This window comes from Cydia pomonella, chromosome 8 (assembly GCF_033807575.1).
Source record: "Cydia pomonella isolate Wapato2018A chromosome 8, ilCydPomo1, whole genome shotgun sequence".
NCBI classification, from domain to species: domain Eukaryota; kingdom Metazoa; phylum Arthropoda; class Insecta; order Lepidoptera; family Tortricidae; genus Cydia; species Cydia pomonella.
This window is the reverse complement of record NC_084710.1, coordinates 22,516,218-22,539,983: the sequence shown is the minus strand read 5'-3', so window position 1 is coordinate 22,539,983 and position 23,766 is coordinate 22,516,218. Positions and strand designations below refer to the sequence as shown.

Below are 23,766 nucleotides of genomic sequence, written 5' to 3'. Positions count from 1 at the left end.
TATTGATTATTATCTCTCTCTCTCTCTCTCTCTCTCTTCAGTCGTTATCACAGTTAACTCACAATGGCCGTAAGCGCCATAGACGCTATTGGCGCTGAAGTCCTTTATGCCAACTTCCGCAACTTCCACAATTTACAAAAACTGGAGTGATAAAAAACCATTTAATCGTATAATCTGATTACAAAAGTTCACGAGAATCGGTTAAGAATTGCGATATGAAGAGGAGAACATCCGAAAATACGAAAGCAAAATGCCCAAGTTAAAACGGGGACCTCAGCTTACGCTTCGATCAATTACACAAATTTTGGGAGAACTTCCTTTTTAAACAAGTAAAATTTAGTTTGGTTTTTTGTTGGTTCTTATTTTTAATAAATTGGTTTGCCATACTATAAATCTGTTCATTATACGAAAATCTAGACCATATGCGCTCCTTACACTTTAGGTTGGTCTTCTCATATTTTAGATCAATTGACCGATTATTGCAAAACCATATAGTGATATTTTAGTAAAATGACGTTTTGAAGTGCTGTCTCTATAGGGACCGTGCGCGTTGGAGGGTCTGAGGGCCTACCGCGAAAACCGAAAATCGCATATTGCGGGGATCTTTCTCTTTTACTCTTACTAAAACGTAATTAGAGTGACAGAGAAAAATGCGCGCAATTGACGAACTTCGATTTTCACGGTTATAGGCCAGGCCACAAGATAGCAGGACTATAACCGCATACATGCATAGCTCCCTATATTAAAAACGATGTGACCGGCTGGTATTTAATTGGAAAAGAAAAATGTCGATAACAAAGAGTTTCATGACCATCGCATCACTATTCATGATGCCGGTATGCGGCAAATTTTCTACTGACGTAAAATTTCAACCAATCAGGCAGCAGTGCGTCAGGAGGGAATTAATCCTATTGGTTTGTTGAACGGAACATTCCAGAACATCCCAGTGACGTCGAGTGGAGTGGCGCACGCATATAAATTTATTGAGCGTGATCCCCGCCATTTTATTATTTCAAGAAAAGAAACCGTCAATCGCGCACGTTTGCTAAGCTGTTCTACTACTAGTTAAGTCTACGACTGAAGTTATAGTTAAATTTATACAAAGTGAGTATTATTCGTTTCTATTTTGTATTTATTTCATTATGAATTAGTAAAATTTTGTATTTATTGGATTTGTGAAATTTTACTTGGTTATTGGTAACTTCCTCATAATTTATACTTCGGTCTTCCGAGTCATGAATCTTGTGATAAGAAGTCCCAATGCAATTTCCCATTGATTAATGTAGTTTCATCTATATTTCTAAATATTATTTAAAAATGATATTCCTATTTCCTTTGTCATCCGGCACGCCATCTGCACGTTAACATAGCACGTGGTCTCTGACCTCACGTTAACTGGAAAAGTCCTTCAATTACTAATTTTATATATTTTCGTTTACTGGCCGTGAAAATTAGAAACTGAACAAAGGTGAAATTTCCACGCGAAACATTCGAGAACGTTCGATCGATTTTCCGGTCGGCTTATGGCGGCGCGTGGGGGATTTTTTTAATTTCATTACCAGTGCTTCATAGATATTGAATTTAACTTGATTTTTTCTAGATGGCCAAGGCACCAGCGGTAGGAATCGATTTGGGCACTACGTACTCCTGCGTGGGGGTGTTTCAACATGGAAAGGTTGAAATCATCGCCAACGACCAGGGCAACAGGACTACGCCCTCGTACGTTGCCTTCACCGACACCGAGCGTCTCATCGGAGATGCCGCCAAGAACCAGGTGGCGATGAACCCCAACAACACTATTTTCGGTAAGTTGAAATTTTTAAGGGTAGAATAACGGATTTTCCGTAACTTCCATAAGTTACTTTCCCTAAATACTACTCTGTTGAAGCAAAATGATTCATGTGCTAAATTAACTAACCTTATCTCTTTAGCTGTTATAAAACTGCTATAACTACAGTATGATGCTAAAAACCGGTTTCTATGCAGATATGCTTGCAGTAAAGTAAATCGATATCTAGTCTAGAACACTGGAGAACTAGGTCATGTAGAAAATCTAGGACGCAGGTCTAACAAAGGGTCTCACGTTATCCCTGCGTGTTTGGCCGCCATTTTGGTTATGTTGATAAATGATAATGCTGAGTCTAACCACAAACCGCGTACGTTATCTCTGTCTAGTGACTTTGAATTGTAAAAAATGGTAATATACCTACATAGTTGAATCTGTGAGAAAGTACAGTTACTGGAGGTTACCAACCCACACTACAATATACAATGGTTTGTGTCAACCTACGTTTTCGAAGTTTAAAGTAGTATGTAGGTGGATTTCATTGAGAATAAGTAACCATAATGAAATGATAACAAATTTCCAGTATAATTTGGGACTTTGGCTATGAATGACTCATAGTTGAACCAAATCTAGTTTGTGTATGACTAAGTGGAAGATGATGCAATTATTCTTAGTTATATTGGTAAAATATTTGAGCTGCTTCCTTGTTTGTTTCCTGTTATTTATCAACTTGAAACTCAATTTGCATTAAATTTCTGATTTATAGCAGTTTCAATGATAGGTACTTAACCTTTTGAATGCCAAGAACACCTAAAGGCGTCATTACTAGTCATGCCCACAACGCCAAGAACAACTATAGGTGTTATGGTGGACGCTGTCAACATAACCTTCACACTTTCGAGTAAGCTCCCTTGAGCCTGGGAGCTTAGCGTTTGAGTGATGTTTGTGTTTGAAGTGTTAAACAATTTCCGAATTTAATTTTACTTTCATGATGATACCCAATATACTAGACTAGAGTCTCTGAACATATTGAATGATAAAAGTATTCTGAGGATATCAAAAACTACTTTTTGAAGTTATTGGAAATGTGCATAGACTAAATTTAGCACTTTGCTTGTTACAGATGCCAAACGACTAATAGGCCGCAAGTTCGAAGATGCCACAGTACAGTCAGACATGAAGCACTGGCCCTTCGACGTTGTCAGTGATGGTGGCAAGCCAAAGATTCAAGTTAGCTACAAGGGTGAAAACAAGACCTTCTTCCCTGAGGAGGTGAGCTCGATGGTGCTCACCAAAATGAAGGAAACAGCCGAGGCATACCTTGGCAAAACGGTGCAGAATGCAGTAATCACGGTTCCGGCGTACTTCAATGACTCACAAAGACAGGCCACAAAAGATGCAGGTACCATCTCTGGCCTGAATGTACTCCGAATCATCAACGAACCGACTGCTGCTGCGATTGCGTATGGATTAGACAAGAAGGGCGGCGGCGAACGCAACGTCCTTATCTTTGACCTGGGCGGCGGCACTTTCGACGTGTCCATCCTGACCATCGAGGATGGTATCTTCGAAGTGAAGTCCACTGCAGGAGACACTCACTTGGGTGGAGAGGACTTTGACAACCGCATGGTCACCCACTTTGTACAGGAGTTCAAGAGGAAGTACAAGAAGGACCTCACCACCAACAAGAGGGCGCTCCGTCGTCTGCGCACCGCCTGCGAGCGCGCGAAGCGAACCCTCTCTTCCTCCACCCAAGCTAGCATTGAAATTGACTCTCTCTTCGAGGGTATTGATTTCTACACTTCAATTACTCGCGCTCGCTTCGAGGAGCTGAACGCGGACCTGTTCCGTTCCACCATGGAGCCCGTAGAGAAGTCTCTGCGCGACGCCAAGATGGACAAGTCCCAGATCCACGACATCGTCCTGGTCGGAGGCTCCACCCGTATCCCCAAGGTCCAGAAACTGCTTCAGGACTTCTTCAACGGCAAGGAGCTCAACAAGTCCATCAACCCCGACGAGGCCGTGGCCTACGGCGCCGCCGTCCAGGCCGCCATCCTCCATGGAGACAAATCCGAGGAGGTACAGGACCTGCTGCTTCTCGACGTCACCCCTCTGTCTCTCGGTATCGAGACCGCCGGAGGCGTCATGACCACCCTCATCAAGCGCAACACCACCATCCCCACTAAGCAGACCCAGACCTTCACCACCTACTCTGACAACCAGCCCGGTGTGCTCATCCAGGTATTCGAGGGTGAGCGTGCCATGACCAAGGACAACAATCTGCTCGGAAAGTTCGAGCTCACCGGCATTCCTCCCGCGCCCCGTGGCGTTCCTCAAATCGAGGTGACCTTCGACATCGACGCCAACGGCATCCTCAACGTGTCCGCCGTCGAGAAGTCCACCAACAAGGAGAACAAGATCACCATCACCAACGACAAGGGCCGTCTTTCTAAGGAGGAGATCGAGCGCATGGTCAACGAGGCCGAGCGTTACCGCAGCGAGGACGACAAGCAGAAGGAGACCATCCAGGCCAAGAACGCTCTGGAGTCCTACTGCTTCAACATGAAGTCCACCATGGAGGACGAGAAGCTCAAGGAAAAGCTCGCCGACTCCGACAAGCAGACCATCCTCGACAAATGCAACGACACCATCAAATGGCTGGACTCCAACCAGCTGGCCGACAAGGAAGAGTACGAGCACAAGCAGAAGGAGCTCGAGGGTGTGTGCAACCCGATCATCACCAAGCTGTACCAGGGCGCGGGCGGCGCGCCCGGCGGCATGCCCGGCGGCATGCCCGGCTTCCCCGGCGGCGCGCCCGGCGCCGGCGGCGCCGCGCCCGGGGGCGCCGGGCCCACCATCGAGGAGGTCGACTAAACATTCCATACGCATTACCATCCGTGCTAATTGAAGTCGATTAAACGATTGAAAACATATTTTTTCGTGTTTACATTTAATGCAATACCAAATATCTTGCCAGCGATTTGTTTCATAGCAAATTAGATATTACGTAACCCCACCCCCTCGAGTGCAGAATTAGTAGTTGTTGCTAGTAACAAATTGTTGGCTAAAATAAATCGAGCAAAATCTGATTAATAATATGAATCTTCTATACAATGTTCTGTATGTCATAGGTATGGGGGGTGATAAAATTCATCGTTACTATACGTGGTTAACGGCTCCACTATACGTGCACAAACACATTGTATAAACATTCTAATTTTATCTAAGGGCCTACGCTAGCTGACGCGGACGCCCGCCGCGTGCGCACGCACGCGGGTGCTATTTGTAGGTGAAATCCGCCGCACGCGTCCGCTTCAGTTAGCGTCGCTCATACTATTTTTCGTCCGTCCGCTCCGTGCACCCGCGCCAGCTAGCGGAGGCCCTAAATACCTCCCAGGTTATTCACGATAACTAAAACCTACCTAAGACCGGTTTACCAAGATCCATTATAGGACGTAGGTACACAAGGACTGACTTGAATCTGTCAGGAAGCGATAAAATATACGAGATTACTATATTATCATGTTTTCTCATGTAGATATGGAACATAAACCTGAGCAAATAAAAGATAAAGAGAACCTACCTAGTTTAGAAAATAGCCTGCTTAATTTTATCGAAAAATACATACTTAATTTTATTTTGTCGTAGATATGTCATGGTTAGAAAAGGTTCAGTCAGCTGAAATATCGAAAAATACAATACATAAATAAATAAAGATGGTTTCAGAATAGTGTAGCGAACCATTCTGGTGGCCGTGAGCTGTATCGCAGCCAATACGTAGAGGGTCATTATCCGGGCGTCCGAACACCTAATTTCTTAATTAGAGCAGGGGTCAGCAAACTTGAGCAGAAGCGTTAACCGCCGAATATAATTTGCCGTAAAAATAGAATTTGCCTATTTTTGGAACCTAGAAGAGACGCAAGCTGACGTAAGGGTGGCGTAAAAACTCAAGTGATAATGGTCATTCTGGAATTTCTAGGTGACAAAGAGCTAGGTTTGCCGACCCCTAAATTAAGGGAACAAAACGGTCTGATGTTTACTCAGAGGAACTTGTTTATTATTTAATGAATCAAATAGTAGGATTAGTGGGTAATTTTCCTTGTTTGTTACGTGATGTCACATTGTGTGGTCATTAGTATCTGTACTAAAGATGCAACGAATAGTGGCTTGGCCGAATACCGAATATTCGGCGGAGCCATCGGCCGAATAGCCGAATATTCGGCTAGTTCTAGGTCTTTGATAGAAATTGCGCTTATTCTGAACGCAGTGCGTATTGAATTGCAGATATTGCGGTGCGTTAGATTTCGTCATGTGTGTAAAAAATATATTTTGTATTACTTTTCTCATGTTTTTATACTATCAATGAATATAAAGGTAGTCTGAAAGATTTTTCCTATTACTTACTTGTAGTTTGTAACTTTTTTTACTCCTCGTTTGCCGTTATCTACGTGCTAACGTACTATTCGGTATTCGGCCGAATACTATGCCACTAATCGGTATTCGGCCGAATAGTGAAATATTGGCCGAATAGGCCGAATACCGAATAATCGCCGAATATTCGTTGCATCTCTAATCTGTACCTAACGTTAAGGCCCCGTAGATTCGTGTTCTTCTCTCACTCGCCTTAACGTGAGGCAGATGAATGTGCGTCGGGACTCGGGACAGATGAATGTGCGTCGGGACTCGGGACAGTCGGGACAGATGAATGTGCGTCGGGACTCGGGACAGATGAATGTGCGTCGGGACTCGGGACAGATGAATGTGCGTCGGGACTCGGGACAGTCGGGACAGATGAATGTGCGTCGGGACTCGGGACAGATGAATGTGCGTCGGGACTCGGGACAGATGAATGTGCGTCGGGACTCGGGACAGATGAATGTGCGTCGGGACTCGGGACAGTCGGGACAGATGAATGTGCGTCGGGACTCGGGACAGATGAATGTGCGTCGGGACTCGGGACAGATGAATGTGCGTCGGGACTCGGGACAGATGAATGTGCGTCGGGACTCGGGACAGATGAATGTGCGTCGGGACTCGGGACAGTCGGGACAGATGAATGTGCGTCGGGACTCGGGACAGATGAATGTGCGTCGGGACTCGGGACAGTCGGGACAGATGAATGTGCGTCGGGACTCGGGACAGATGAATGTGCGTCGGGACTCGGGACAGATGAATGTGCGTCGGGACTCGGGACAGTCGGGACAGATGAATGTGCGTCGGGACTCGGGACAGATGAATGTGCGTCGGGACTCGGGACAGATGAATGTGCGTCGGGACTCGGGACCACAGATATCATGTTTTTGACTTTTTATCTGTTTTAAGTTTTAACAAAAAAGTACCTAATTGATGAGTTTTTTTAATTTCGCTTTTGTGCATACATTGTTACAAGTTTTAAAAGTGCGATATTATACCTAAATTTCGTATTTTTACAAGCTTTTATTTAACTTGCCCTGTTAAATCTTGCAAGTTAAATTTTACCCACTTCTCGGTTTCCGATGAAGCTGAAAATTTGCATACATATGTAAGTCGAGTGACAATGCAATGATCTAATGATGGAGACAGGAGGTAGCCATAGGAACTCTGTGATAAAACGACGCAACCTAATTGTGTTTGGGGTTTTTAGAATTGTCTCGATGAGTATTAGTTGCCTGTGGAAAAAAAAGTACAGTCGATAAAAGCTTGTACCAAAAATGAAATTTTAGCCAAAATTTTTTTCTATCAAGCGAAAGTGAAAAAATCAGGTACTTATTCGAATCGATGAATCACTAGAAAAAATCCTCGAGATTGCTATTAAATTTTTGGTAGCTGTATTTAGATCTAAACAAGCGGTACGATTTTTCAAAAACTCCGCTCTCTTAGAAAAATTACTGCTTCATTTACTCTCACTTCTTTTTCTATATTACTGCTCGAACGCAATTGCGTTCACAAACAAACAAACACAACAAACAAACAAATTTGTCTCACATCTTAGGCACAGGATAGATTGACACCATTAAGAGGGAAGTAGACCACGTGATACACGTAGTCTATACAAAAAGAGAAAACGTTTTTCCACTTCTAAATATTTTCCATTCTCCATAATTTTTTAGTACGTTATTGACACGATCATTAATGAAAAACTAGGTTTATAGATATAGATAGACTTATAGATTTTTTCTCTCTCTCTGGCACAAATAATTTAAACTGCGATTTTATACACCATTTTTTCGCTACCGATTATAATTGCTCAGTGGTCAGAATTTAATAAAAGGGGCAAAGTTACACTCTATCTATACTTGTTCATCTATTGGCATCTTGTCGTTCAATATTAGGGTACTTGATTTTGATTTTATACTGGTTCATCTTTTGGGGTCAAAAGGTTCAGAGATAGGGCACCGTGTTCGTCTTCTGGGCATTTTGCCCTATTTCATCATATAATATTTTTTATAAAAATCCTGATTACAATATGAGCAATTGGAATAATTAATTCTAATCTAGATTATAATATGCTGAATCAGATTAAAAAAATAAAGTTGTTAAAAATAAGTTACAACATATGTAAAAAAAAAACTAAATTTGGGGTAGTCGCTTAACTGGTCACCTTTTGGTGATTTCACCCTAAATGGAATTTCATAGAAAAATTACCGTTATTCCGTTAGATTCGAAAAACAGATCCTTCCCTTTTAGAAAATGCTCACAAGCCTTGACTTGAAACTACCTACTTGAGGTCGACATTACTTAATTTAGTAGTGAACTTTACTACCTATACCCACCTATCCGGACCTAGGTCACGCCTGAATAAGGACTAGCCAGCCATATGTATCCGAGGTGCCCCTACACACAATGGCCTATTTAGCTTGAAGGTCTAGCTCCTTTTATTAAGAATTCTTTGCCTCAATATGGCCGTGTTCTTTGCTCGGAAGTAGGTAGGTATATTCCGCGCTAATAGTAATAGACGGTTGGGACTACTCGTCAATAAAATTAATATAAAATGATTACTTAAGTATTAATTAAAAAAATTAAACGATCAACAAAAAATGTATTCATATACATTTGTATAGTTTTTCCTAGTTCGTGATCAGAAGTATGTATTCGCGTTGAAAAGTAGCACTTTTTAACATTTTAACACATACTTTTTTTGCTATGATTACTTATCTGAATAAATACACCGTGGGCGTTTAATTACCCGAAATATATAAACCACGCATTCCTTAGGTCATAAAGAGAAAAAAATGTTATATGAGTTTTGGCCAAATTCGGCAATTTTTTTTCACGTTTTCTGCACACCAAACGTAATTTTTTTTACACCTTAGTGAAAATAAAATCATTACAATGAATAAGTAAAGTTATTTTTTATTTACTGATAAAAATGTCGAATTTATTACTTTACAGTACATATGGTGCTACTTTACCGCACTAGTGCGAAAATTAGCATATTACGTTACTGTGTCAAACGCATAGTAGGTTCTGCCATCTTGTGGGCTAAATCGGAACAAAAAGCATCACAATTACGTCTCGCGCCATAAATCTGACGGCTCCTGTGCTGCCTCCTACAGTTCATGCACGCTCCCTATACTCGTGTCGATTTAAATTAATTTATCGCCACTCGTTTCGAATTTCCTTTTTTTCGCACTTGTAACGTAATGTACTATTAAGACTTTAATGTCTTCAGTAGGTATATCAAAACTAAGTCACATAGCGGCAGCGTCACCGCTAAAAAGGCATTTTTCACTAAGTTATAACAAAAACATTTTTTTATAAGAATTGTAATTAATTATCTCTAAAACAAGGCCTATTTCAGAAAACTTTGAAAGTATGACAATACGAGTATTAAGCTTAGAATAAATTTTAAAGTTTAAAAATTACTGTCTTGGGTGAGACTTGAACTCACGGCCTCTGGATAGATACTCCAGCGCTCTGTCATCTGGCCCACCAAGACCTTACCCATAGGCAGCAAATTTTCCACCATATGGGTCTAGAGGACCCTAGCGACATCTACCGTAAGAACGTTACACTTCTTAGACGGCTACCGCAGTTCCAAGTCATATTGGAAATTCACCAGTAACGATGTGCTACTGCTACCCATACTAAATTATCACGGCCTCTGGATCCTCTTAAATTATCACGGTCTCTAAATGCGGCCAGGAATACACCCTTAAAATTGTTTAGGTTACTCGAGCCCACGTGTACACATGTTTTATACATTTTACTTCTATTCGATATCGGATCGGACAATGTTAAAACGCTCTTAGATGTCTTGTATTCGGCCAATTCTGAAAATGGACTATGGGTGATTTCCTGACTTGAAGTCAGACCAACATAAGTTGGCAGCGGTTTTGATAACCTAGCCTGAGCCAAAGTTTGAAGTTTAAAATAACACTTGCACTGTCTGGTCTGTCACAATCGCTGCTAACTTATCTTGGTCTGACTATCCGACGTTCTGAAGTATTTTAAATTACCCGAACAACATAACAGCAAAGTTTGTTTGTATTTAACAAATTTTAAAATAACACTTCCTACTCGTAATATGTTGTTTTCCTGGTACTGTAAATAAAAATTATATACGATCGTAAATATTCTATAGCGTCATTCCTAGATATAGGTAGATTTAAGAAAACTGTTATGCGAGTAGGTATTTTTTAAACAAAATTGTCAAAATTGGTGGTAGCGGTGGTGGCCGAGTGGATATGACGTCCGACTTTCAATCCGGAGGTCGCGGGTTCAAATCCTGGCTCGTACCAATGAGTTTTTCGGAATTTATGTACGAAATATCATTTAATATTTACCACTAGCTTTTCGGTGAAGGAAAACATCGTGAGGAAACCTGCATACATCTGCGAAGAAATTCAAAGGTGTATGTGAAGTCCCCAATCCGCATTGGGCTAGCGTGGGGACTATAGCCCGAGCTCTCTCGCACATGAGAGGAGGCCTGTGCCCAGCAGTGGGACGTATATAGGCTGAATTATTATTATTATTATATTATTATATGTCAAAATTCAAAATTCAAAATTATATTATGCAAGTAGGTCTCAAGTCTCAAGGGCTCTTTTACAAGTCAATACAACATTTATAGTAATTGCATATAGTGACATGAAAAATACATAACAACATTTATAAATACAACAGCCAATACCTGGGGTAAACAGTATACATTATAATAATCTTGAAATAAATAATTAATAATGTCTGAACCGTGACCAAGCTATGCAGGCTTTGTGTTCACACGTCCACACTATGATCTGCCAGCGTGTGCAACGTTGGCTTAGAGTTTAGACGAACTCTAGGAACTTCATTTAAATTAAAAGTTACATCTTTTCTTTCTTCCTCGCGTTGTTCTGCCTGGGAGCCTGGGGTCCGCTTCCGCTTGACAACTAATCCCAAGATTTGGCGTAGGCACTAGATTTTACGAAAGCGACTGCCATCTGACCTTCCAGCCCAGAGGGTAAGCTAGGCCTTGTTGGGTTTCGTCCGGTTTCCTCACGATGTTTTCCTTCGCCGAAAACCGACTGGTAAATATCAAATGATATCTCGTACATAAGTTCCGAAAAACTCATTGGTACGAGCCGGAGTTTAATTTAAACCCGCGATTTCCGAATTGCAAGTCGCACGCTCTTACCGCTAGGCCACCAGCGCTAAATTAAAAGTTACATACGTAATTTTATTATTCATTGGTATCTATTTTAGTCGAATTAACTAAAGCCGTTGATACTCGTATATCACTTTATTTTCATATAATCTTAACGAAAACATGCTCTCTAACCGTGAAAACAGCTGGAAAAATTAAAATTGAATTGGAACGAGCCCCGATCTATTTCAGTTTGGTTTAGAAAGAGGCCGGTTATAAATAAATCGAAGAATATTCCGGTTAGCACTTTATGCCAGCGCCGCATTTTATCTCATTTCCTATTGTATATCAGAGCCTGGCTCCATACACCAGTTACCCCTGATTGGCCGCACGTAAAACTAAAAACCTCTACTAACAGTACCGACAGACGCCTTGTCCTCCAATTTGTCTCTTTTTTAGGGTTCCGTACCCAAAGGTCCAAACGGGATCCTATTACTGAGACTCCGCTGTCCGTCCGTCCGTCCGTCTGTCACCAAGCTGTATCTCATGAACCGTGATAGTCAGCAAGTTGAAATTTCTAGAGATCATGTATTTCTGTTGCCGCTATAATTTCTTCTGCTCTTGACCATCGTAAATCGTAACACACATTGTATCTCGAGTTTCTATTTTTTTTTTTCGTAAATTCATCTTTTGCATGTTGCATTTTTTAATATATTTTTTTTGTTTAATCATTTATTTCGGATAACAAGACCCATACATTACTTATTACACAATATAATAATAAAAACAGAAACATTTAAAAATTAATAATTAAAAAAAAGCGGTGGTAGCCGAGTGGATATGACGTCCGACTTTCAATCCGGAGGTCGTTCAAATCCTGGCTCGTACCAGTGAGTTTTTCGGAACTTATGTACGAAATGTCATTTGATATTTACCACTAGCTTTTCGGTGAAGGAAAACATCGTGAGGAAACCTGCATACATCTGCGAAGAAATTCAAAGGTGTATGTGAAGTCCCCAATCCGCATCGGGCTAGCGTGGGGACTATAGCCCGAGCCCTCTCGCACATGAGAGGAGGCCTGTGCCCAGCAGTGGGACGTAAGTATATATAGGCTGAATTATATTATATTATATAATTAAAAAAAAAAGTCATTAAGTAATTAATTTAAAGCATTGTCAAATCATAACATCACTAATAAGAATAAATTAAAAATTAACTCGTGACACTTTTCTGGAAGAAATGCATTTGCATCAGCTTCGTTTGCTTACAGGCGTATCAAAATCATAACAAGTCGTTACATTTGAATCGGGCTTCGTATCGTATTCTTGTATTTCTTGTCTGCCCTTGGATAAGATTTTGCGATTGTATGACATCGATCGCATTACACTGGCGATATCTGGTTGACGAAATATAATTTTTTAGCGAACTCTCAAACAATTTTTAGGTATGTCGAATCGGTGCAAATTATATTTTTAGTCAACTAAAGACCTAAAACTACTAGAGTTAGACCAAGTTGGCAGCGATATTGATAGCCCGGACGCTATCGCTAGCGCAAGCGTTATTTTAAAAGTAAACTTCTATTAATTATGAAGTGTAAATACCACCTTCACAATCTAGGCTGTCAAAATTGTTGCCAACTTATCTTGGTCTATCTTTAATAGTCTCGATGTAAAATTCAAATCGAATTTTGAACTATTGAGGAATAATAGAAGACTCCAAATTCAAAACTGCAAAAATGATACGCACAGTGGGTCCACAAGCAAGGTTGCAGGCAGTAGCGGCGCAAGACCAACATTTTATGTGGGCAAGGTACATTTAGCGAGGCCCCCTGGTGGCGCAAGATATAACGAACATTTTTACGTTGTGTCCGAGATATGAGTCGCGAGGCCCCTTGGACCGCGAGGCCGTAGGCGGTGGCGGTGGCCCACGTAGCCCACGCCTAACGCCGCCTCTGGTTGCAGGTTGGTTCCAGAAAGACAGTCTGTCCAAGAACTTTGTCAGTATAAAAAGGCGCTAAATTCTATTTTTCCGCTTTTTCTACTGACGAAAATGGCTGGACAGATTATATATTTACACGCCTCTAGGACACTAAAAATAAGGTCGTTTAAATTTTTTTTTGGACCATTGGCGTGTAAAGATGTTTGTGGACTCGATTTTTACTATTATATTGTATATATATATTGTATTGTTATAGTATAGTTATACATAGATGTTACTTATGTCCTTGAGTGACGATGACCGCTTCCCATCAGGCGGCTCCTCTGCTCGTTGACTGTGTACATTGTGGAAAAGGGGAACTTGGGGGTGAGAGTGACATGTAATAGTTATTTACGATACACGTGCGAATAGGTAATTCGCAACTCGTATTTATCACCACTCGTTACGAATTACCTATTCGCACGTGTATCGTACAACGTTTTACAGTACATAATACATATGGCTCTTTAAAGTTTAGACATGCACGGAAAGTACTCATTCCCGCACGCGTGCGGGAAAGCAGCACCATATGTACTGTAAAAAATATTTTATAGTACGTACCTATTCGCTTTAAATGATTTTAAAAATTTAATATTTAGGTACAATATTATTTACCAAACTTCCATAAAACGATCAATGTACTTGTAGTTTTTTATTGTAAATTAAAATTGTAATGTAAATAATCGTTCAACTAAGGTTCAAATATACGCAAACTAAAGACAAGAGTCAGACCAAGTAAGTAAGCAAGCAGCGATTTTGATAGCCCAGCCTGTGCAAGTGTTCAGTAAATGTCGATTTTAAGTAACACTTGCACCGTCCGGGTTGTCGACATCGCTGCCAACTTATCTTAGTCCGACTCTGACTCTAACAAAGGAGCTATAATGAGTGATAATGCAATGTAACTTGATTCTTATAAATAATAAAATAAAAAATAATTCAGCCTATATACGTCCCACTGCTGGGCACAGGCCTCCTCTCATGTGCGAGAGGGCTCGAGCTATAGTCCCCACGCTAGCCCAATGCGGATTGGGGACTTTAGATACACCTTTGAATTTCTTCGCAGATGTATGCAGGTTTCCTCACGATGTTTTCCTTCACCGAAAAGCTAGTGGTAAATATCAAATGATATTTCGTACATAAGTTCCGAAAAACTCATTGGTACGAGCCAGGATTTGAACCCGCAATAAAGCGGTGGTGGCCGAGTGGATATGACGTCCGATTTTCAATCCGGAGGTTGATTCTTATATAAAAAAAAAAAACATTAAACTTTGAAAAAATCTAAAAATACAGAATTCCGAAAGTATAATAAAACTTCCTGATTAATTTAAACATTTTATTCATACATAATTTTGTGCTATAACAAACCAACGGGACATCCGAATGTTCCTACAAAATATCACGATTACATATGTAAATCGATTCTTTAGTCAATTAACTAGAATTAAATTAATCTTTCAGCAAGCGTTGGCTGGAACTGAGATTCACTGGAGATTTTTATAGTATCGACAAAAAATATTGAAAAATAATGTTAAATTTCCAAACCGTTATCATGTATTTGGCGCAAAATCTTTTAATTTCGGTTTCGCTCGAAAAGCCGTTATTTTTAAACCGGTTTTTATGAGAACAGTTCTTGTTAAATTAACCGGTTTCTTCCTATGTCGGTATGTATGTTTTACGTGGTACACCACCAGGCCGGCCGGCCGTTTCGTCGCTCGTCGAATAAACCGTTTTTTAGATACAATAAAGTTATTTAAGCATTCGCTTTCTTATAAAATTTTGGAGGAAAACCGAAATAAACCGGTATTTACCGGTATTTTATAAACCGGTTCCGAGCCTTGGTTAACTTAAAGTAGTGGAGCGACACTTCTCCTTTCGGGCATTCTCGGCTCCGTTCGGCTCAGCATTGCTCCGAGCAATTATTAGGGTTGGCACAACTTGACGTACCAATACGTGGACGACCACAGATAAGATAATAAAGACCCGCAGGACTCTCAGCTCTGGCTTGCCTTCATTGGCCGTCCAGAGAGGAGTCGTTAGAGCTAAATGCTCCAGGGGTGGAAGTGAAAACTTGCATAAGACGCGAGTTGGCACAGTTGCTGTTATCAGCCACTGGGTAGAAAGCGGCGTACACCTCTCGACACCCCTGAGCCGCTCATACCGGTGTTGCTCCTGGTCGTCTTCACGACGGCATTTTCAGGGGCCCATCTAGCGGGCGGCGAGTCACCGCCTGCCTCGATAACTAGTGAAAACATTGTTATGGCAGGTGTCCGGACGTCTTTGCAATAACCCAGTCTCATTGTCCTCCCAAACTTCAATCCATAGACCGTTATACTGTTCATTTTTACTACAATAGTCCCAATGCCTGCTGCGACCGGTTCATGGGTGTCTATTGTTGCGCCTGTGAACGGGTTCCAGCAGGCGTTCTACATGACATTAAAGCTCTCCAAGGGGCCTCTACGTGTTGGATCTATATCCCCACGCAAGCCTATCAAAAGACCGGGATTTATAGGCCCGTGAAATCCAAGGAGATACAATAATTATAATATAAATAACAATATTGACTGTTTCGACTGTCGTCTACTCATCTGTTTTATTAATTGTCAATTTAGTAGATAAATTGGAACATAATTTACATAAAAATCTCCACCGAATCTCAACTCCAGTTAATTTTCCTATTGTATAATACCTATCCTTAAATATAATAACTATATACATTACAGTAACGAGTACAAAATGAGTCCATGACACTATCTATCTCGCTCGCACGTCCAGGGTACCTGAACTATAAGGCCTGGCCTAAGCCACATTTCATGCAAACCGACTTACAGATTAATTTAATATACATATATATGCAGAAGATTTGCAACATCATAAAATTCTATAAGGGTGAAAATTCAAATTTTTTGAAACAATTAAAGACCCTAATTTGTCTATTATTAATTGATTTCAGTTACCTAACAAAATTACCTTGTTATTTTGCTAGTTGTGCCACTTCGTTTGTTTTTTTTGATTTTTTAAATATTAGAAGAGTTAGGACTTTTAGAAAATTGTATGGAATTTGTATTACGTTCCTAAATCTTATAATAAGTAATCAATGTTTGTAACGTAACATAATCACTTTTTTAAAGTTATAGAAAATTAGTTGGTTAATAATAATTATAATAAAAATAAAAATATTATCATATATCGTGTAAGACTGTTTCGACTGTCGTCTACTCATCTGTTTTATGAATTGTCAATTTAGTAGATAAATTGGAACATAATTTACATAAAAATCTCGTTTTAAATCGACACGAGTTGCGAATTACCTATTCGCACGTGTATCGTAAATAACTATTACATGTCACTCTCACCCCCAAGTTCCCCTTTTCCACAATGTACACAGCCAACGAGCAGAGGAGCCGCCTGATGGGAACCCGGGACCTCCTGCTTCGTGGGTAGGGTCACTACACTCACTATGGACTAGGCCAGGAGGCCGAGGCCGAGGCCGACAATAGAATCAATTAAAATAAGGTCAATGTGGGGAAGACCGGCCTATAAAGTGTTTGATTGGGAAGACCGTTATGGCAAGAACTTTCGTATTTTAATACGTACTTAGGTCGCTCAAACATTCAGAAAGGAAGCGCTCGCTCTACGGACCTTCTGTAAGTGGAGTGGAAATATTAAATAAATAAATATTATAGGACACAAATTGACTAAGTCCTACAGTAAGCTCAATAAGGCTTGTATTGAGGGTATTTAGACAACGATATATACATAGAAAACACCCATGACTCAGGAAATATCCGTACTCATCACAGGAATATATGCCCTTACCAGGATTTGAACCCGGGAACATCGGTTTCATATAAAAATAATATAAAAGATTCTCTTCAACCAACAAGTCCAATGACTCAATCTACAAGCTATTTATATTTACCACATTATAAAAATAAATCCGGGAGTTAGTAGCCGACAAGCTTATTAATATTATGAGAAACGTGGGGACAGATTATTTTAGGCCGGGGTCGTTTTTGTTTTTACCCGCCGCCCGCGGCCGACAGCGGCCCGCCGCCCGCGTCGTCTGAATGGTGTGTTCGGGAATGCTCGGGAGTGGTCGTTTACGGCGCCGCGTGCGGCGTCCCCCACGCGGGCCGCTGTCGGCCGCGGGCGGCGGGTGAAAACGACCCCGGCCTAAGAAATAGGATAAGGACGTCAGAAGGGTAAAACATTCAGTAAATGGATATGAAAATGGTTTGTTTTGAGTTTATTTACTAACTAGCGACCTGCCCCGGCTTAACCTTTCTCACCTAAAATTTCCTCAAGAATCGCTCTATTGATAGGTGAAAACCGCATGAAAATTCGCTCAGTAAACAGACTAGGTAGGGGACTTTGTGTTATAAGACAGTGATCAAAATACCTATAACTCTTTAAGTGGCATGAGTTATTGGAATATTGATTTTATTTCAATGAATCAAATTTGAAATTTAAATGACATAATCGGTCGGGAATGGACGGCCTACCATTCCAAGGGATAATAAAAGTGGTGGCTTGACAAGCCCATTTATTTATTTATTTAAACTTTATTGCACAATATGACAAATGAAGTACAAATGGCGAACTTAATGCCTAAAGGCATTCTCTACCAGTCAACCATCAGGCTAAACAGATACAGTAGTACGTGCAGGCATTAAACAAAAATAAAAAAAACAATAAGTAACTTAAAACAAGCAAAATAGCGATAAATAATATATACTAACGGTAATAAACTTACATAAATATACTATAATTAAATATACATACATATATATTAATTTATGTACCCAGTGCAAAAAATACTATGACTACGAAGGACAATTAACCAGAGAGCTTGTCGAAAAAGTGCTTGCGTAACATGCGCTTAAACGAGAGCTTGGTTTGAGCCTGTCTGATGCCATTTATATAGCTATAAGTTTTTTGATCAATTCATACACTAACTTCAGGTAGTCTAGAATTCTAGATCCTGATAGACTAGACGTCTTAAATTGTACTTTTGATACATAGGTTTTTAGGTATCTAATTAAGTTGAAGTCCATCTACAGGGCATTTTACTCTAGTGAAGCTTTATTTATAAACGTCAAAACAAGGTTAAAGAACTGTCTCAATTTATTTAAAGTATTCAACATTATTTTCGTTATATTTGTTGTGTCGTCGCATTCTAAACACATTCTTTAATATTTTATTTTAATTTTCATCAATCTTTGAGAAACAGTTAAGTATGGAGGAATTTATTATGTTGCATATCTTCTGCGGTAATTATAATTTCAACACATGTAGATTTGGTTTCATGAAAGTCCATTATATTTACAAATATCTTTATCTTTCTCTCACATCCTTCTTTCTTCTTTTATTTCATTAATTACTAGACTGTTTTTATGCAGTTACCCGATTTAACCCACGTTACCCTTAGCACAAGACTAAAAAAGGTATCAAGAGTTTAAAGATAATGATCGTTTAAGAAAAAGGCATACATAAGTACATCTGTAGGGCTAAGATGGTCGGCTCCTTATCATTTGTCACCATACCTGTCACGTTCTAACAAGTATGTAAGCGCGAAAGTGACAGGCATAGTGACAGGTGATAAAAATGGTACCATGCTGCTACCGCTGTAATCTTAAAGTAGGTACTTGAGTGATGTAGGAATTGATACAATAAATTATTAATTCGATTTTTCAATATTTATCGTTGCTTATCGAGAAGAGTGGCACAACCCGCACAACTCAAATGTGCTTCAGATTACCAAATATTGGAGGCAATAATTTAAAGAGTTATTCTCGGTTTTTCTATAAATACATACGTGTTGAATGTTATCATTCCATTGTATAATGGACAGTCATGTGTGTTGTTTACCAACACCAAATACCTCATGCCATTCTAATTTCCAGAGTGAGAACTGAGAATGTGAGTTCTTAGTCGGATATAGATTGAAATGAGGTAATTTTAGAGGAATGATTTGACAGACCATCAAATAGACATACTCTCTGGATATTTATTATTTTTTGTGTATAAAATACAGTCAACAAATTGTACAACTAGCTGCAAAATTGTATGGAAACCTTATGATTCTAATTTATTCATAAAATGGCCATGTACTTTTGCAGTTGGGTGTACATCCGAGAAAGATGCTGAAAAGAATACGTTTGACGGGGCGAGTTTTTAGAATACGTAATTTTGGATTGAAGTATAGTCCAAGTCAGTGGCGTAACTATATAGGCGTGGACGAAGCGGCCCCTCACCCATACCTCGAACTTAAGGGGGCCCCGCGCGAGCCAAAGCTTTTTATTACCTTGGGCATACACATTGAAAGAAAAAGGGCCTCGCAAATGTGACTTCGCCAACGGCTAGATTAGTTCACGCTACGCCACTGATCCAAGTTATATTTAATAAGTCATCAAATCATTCTCCCAGTTAGGTATGTTGACTACTCCGCGCATCAGCTCCGTGAAATTCTTCCATCCACTTTCGTAAAACTGTTATTTAATATATTTTATTCCGTAAATCTCCAGAGCTCACGCGCGATCCTTAACCAGGTTTACATCGAAACGATCAGAAGAATCCTTCCACCATTTGCTGTGTTGGTAGCATTGAGCCTCTAGACCATCTTACCTCCTAAAATACCTTTACAGTTACTCTGGAGACCTACGAAAAGCTAATTGAAAACGCAAATCGAAACCATAACCCTTTAAACGCTTTATGTCATAAACATAAACATCACTCAGACGCCAAGATCCCGGGCGCAAGGGAGCTAACGTAAACCTCACTCAAAAGCGTGAAGGTTATTTTGACAGCGTCCGCCATAACACCTATAGGTGTCCTTGGCGCTATGGGCACATGGGCACGACTTTAGGTGTTCTTGGCGTTCAAAAGAATATACCTTATGGAAATCACATGGATTTTCGTTCGTATCTGTCATCCCAACACATTTTTCTGTCTTCCCAATACATTTTCATTTTTCTATTTGCGTTTAGGCGTAGCCGTCTTGCCGACGGCACATGCATAAAAACCCCTGTCAAAGAGGTCAGCTCAACAGACAAGTATGCAAGTTTCTGAAGGATTTAAGATGGTCAGAGGCGTTGTCAGCATCTATTATAATTATTGGTACTTTATAGCCACGTATTCAGTCTTTTAAGCTCATTGGTTAGTGTTAGGACTCTTCTGATCGCAAAGTTGCTTACTCTAAATGATTTATTCGTTTCATTCCCGTTTGCTTTGATTTAAAAGACTTTGAATCTTCTTTGCTATAGTTTTGGACAAGTTTCCAAATGTTACTATCTAGAATAGGGTGCATAGTCACTGCCCATGAGTTAGATGTTTTTAGTCTCAAGCTAACTTTCCTAAAGGTGCATCCATATACCCAGTTACATTTTGTAGAACAAAGTTTCCAAGTGTTACTGGTACCTCAGGTGCAGGTCTCTGTAGGTAGCCACAAAAATTATATAAGGTTACCGGGTTGCACAGCATTGCTTTAAAAAGTTAATTGCGGCGTGGATGCACCTTTAGGCTGTTTTCTTACGATGAAAAATACACATCAATTCCCAAGAAGTAATTGTTTGCACAAAAGTGAAAACAGCCTTTAACTATTGAGCAACTTCACCAGGAAATCCATGATAAATCATTCTGAATAAGCACTTTAATTTACTTATAATTATCGTATAGTTAGGCAAAGCTATAAATTGAGATTTGACTAAAGCCATGACATTGGATTTGTTAAGCCGATGACAGTCGAAATTCGTGGGGTCTAGGCTAGATTTAGGTTTCTAGATCACTTATTATTTACAGGTATAGGGGTAAGAGAAGGGGATTATATGTCATAAATAAAACTGACATAATTTTGGAAGGGCGGGGTAAGTAGGTAAGGAGTCATTAAAGTACTGTTGTGCTGGGCGAAATGTTTCCAAAATTGCGAAATATCCACATGGAACTTTTTTGGAAACATATCGTATCGTTGTACGGGAATCGAAATTTTCTATTTCCAAAATGAAAGTTTCCTTTGTTTCCTGTGACTTTTCCAAGTTATTGGAAACTTTCCACAACTTGCACATCTGTACATGAAAGTACCACGACTACCAAGTCATATTTGGAGCCGCCTTTTACCTGCCCTAACGAATATATAAGAACAAATTGACAATAAAAATATAACTATACATATAAATTCAGTTAAAAAAAACCTTTTAATTAACCCGTTCAATGAACAATGGACTCACAAACTGGGGAGACTTAATTATAGAGAAGACCAAATAGTCACCGGAATTATAAAACAATAAACATTTGGCAATTAATGAAAAATAACTGTCCTAAAGGGAACCAATCGTTCGGATTCGTAGTAGAGTTAAAACTGCTATTTTAGATTTATTATTGATTCAATGTAACTTAAATTATAATTAAGGGGGAACCTAATAAGTCTCATCAGTCTCCACAATTAACCATCTCTTTTTAGCTTTAGAATATTTATTGGAGTAACAAAGTATTGAAGTAAAAATGTAGGCTTGTTAAATAACGGAGTAGGTATAGTTTCCAGATTATATTTGCGAGAGCGGGCGGAGGTAAGGCATTTGGATAAATCTAAGTTATCGTGCTATTGAGTCTAGCTAGTTAAGACTAGAAAAAGTTCTATTATTTTATTATGTTGAGTTAGAATGGACAAAAGTTAGTGCGATAGAGAACCGACTGATAAAACATTATACGAAAAGAGATAGTGTAAAACATGAGAATTGTTTTACCACACAGAAAACAGTACCCCTAGTGTAAATTTATTCGATGGCGTAACGTGACGTACGCGTTTGCGTTAAGTCTCATTTTGTATGGGATTTAGAGTTTCCAAAACGTTCCGCTTGGCGCGTTGTTTCTAAATCCCATACAAAATGAGACTTAACGCAAACGCGTACGTCACGTCACGAAATCGAATAAATTTACACTTCGGGCTCAGGTATTGGAAAAAGTATAGTTCAAAAACTTTAGATTTTTCTTTTGCTGTCTAGAAGTAAGTGTTGATAATACTCGTACTCGTACCGAAACAAAGTGACGTTCTTTTAGACGATATAGATGAGACCGATTGATAATTAAAAAAAAATACCCATTTAAAAAGTGACTAAATCCTTGTTAAATAAAAAATTATATCAATTTTCAGCCAGCTGTACCAAGTTACCCCAAGTTCCCCATCGCACTTAGAAGAGAACTATTCAGATTTGTTATTTATCTAGTTTTCGATTTACATAGCTATGTACTTATAACAACTATTGTAAAAAGTTACAGATGTTACATTTCGAAAACTTTGATTAGTAATAAGAGTTACTTAGTTTCTGAACACTTTAGATTCCGTAGCGATATACTGTTGGTACTCAATTTAATTATAAGGTATTTTTATAACACCAGATAAGCAGTGTTGCCAGTGTAATTAACGATAGTGTAAAGTAGATAGCGAAATTCTTTTTTTTTACTGATACTCATTATAGAAAGGAAACATCTGTAACATAATTCCTCCTTATATTTAATCTGGTTTTAAATATTGGGTTTCGTTAATCGGCTTACAAATAAACGCGGTATATTTCGTTTAAAATTGCTATTATGACACAAATGATATGATACATATTATTACAGAATTGGCAGAGACGTATTATAAACTTAAACCCCTAAACAAATGGTCAAGTTGAAAGAATCTACCGGTTGCGCCAGTACTCTTTTTTTTCAATTGTTTTTTACTTTATGGACTACTTCATTTGATATATCTAAGGCCACCGAACATTAAATTATTTCAAAAAACTTTCAGCCCTTCTTTTAAAGAGCAGAATTGAATCTGTTATCGTAATAGCAATTTTAATATGTGATAGTGATTACATTTTAGATATCTGTCGACGTACATTTTACACATAAAACACATCCTTGTAGCATCACATACAGCAACACTAACTAACTTAGCTTAAAAGCCAAGCATTCAAAAGTCAAAACCTTACAAATTCAATTTGTCTTTCTAATTCACTGTTACGATCCCACAAACACTAGCAGTCTTTTCAGCCAGTATAAACCAATTCCTAATTTAAATTTGGAATTCAAATTCCCTTTCGGGTGCATTCCAACATACTGAATTGTAAACTGCGTTCATATTTGGTCGCGTTCACAATTTGCATTCTCTCGGGTGCGTTCTAAATTATACACGTTTTCACTTTCGACAGTTTCAATTTTTTTCTAGCCGGTGTTACATCCATGCGTAAGCTGGGGACCCGTCGGATGACAGTGAGTCGAGGGATCGACGCACCGATTTGGAACGCTGTTGTCAGTAAAGCGACGAGCTCGAGCATGGGTTCTCGACGCCTTGCATTTGTTGATCGGGGTTTGTTGATAGCTGGAACTATAAATTAACAATATTATAATGAAAATATTGTTATTAGTGGCATGAATTAGTAACCAAAAAATATTATCATAAATTGAATATTTTATTGCATTT

The 23,766-nt window shown here is 39.3% G+C and overlaps 3 protein-coding genes across 4 annotated transcripts in view; 2 read left to right on the top strand and 1 right to left on the bottom strand.

The window, feature by feature from the left end:
• The first annotated feature begins 943 nt into the window (after positions 1 to 943).
• On the top strand, positions 944 to 4,719 carry LOC133520853 (heat shock 70 kDa protein cognate 4). Its single transcript, XM_061855540.1, has 3 exons — positions 944 to 1,104; positions 1,601 to 1,805; positions 2,910 to 4,719. Exons 2-3 carry the CDS (start codon positions 1,601 to 1,603, stop codon positions 4,658 to 4,660), a joined length of 1,956 nt encoding a protein of 651 aa, XP_061711524.1. The 5' UTR covers positions 944 to 1,104; the 3' UTR covers positions 4,661 to 4,719.
• Positions 4,720 to 6,424: 1,705 nt separating this feature from the next.
• LOC133520332 (otolin-1-like) lies at positions 6,425 to 7,090 on the top strand. The gene has a single exon (XM_061854705.1). It carries the CDS (start codon positions 6,425 to 6,427, stop codon positions 7,088 to 7,090), a length of 666 nt encoding a protein of 221 aa, XP_061710689.1.
• Positions 7,091 to 14,626: 7,536 nt separating this feature from the next.
• The window catches only part of LOC133520852 (uncharacterized), a 108,870-nt gene continuing 99,730 nt past the window's right edge, over positions 14,627 to 23,766 (bottom strand). For both annotated transcript variants that reach the window (XM_061855537.1, XM_061855538.1), the window contains exon 8: positions 14,627 to 23,670. In XM_061855537.1, coding sequence (XP_061711521.1) covers positions 23,596 to 23,670 — 75 coding nt within the window. In that variant the 3' untranslated portion in view covers positions 14,627 to 23,595. The remainder of the gene's footprint in view (positions 23,671 to 23,766) is intronic.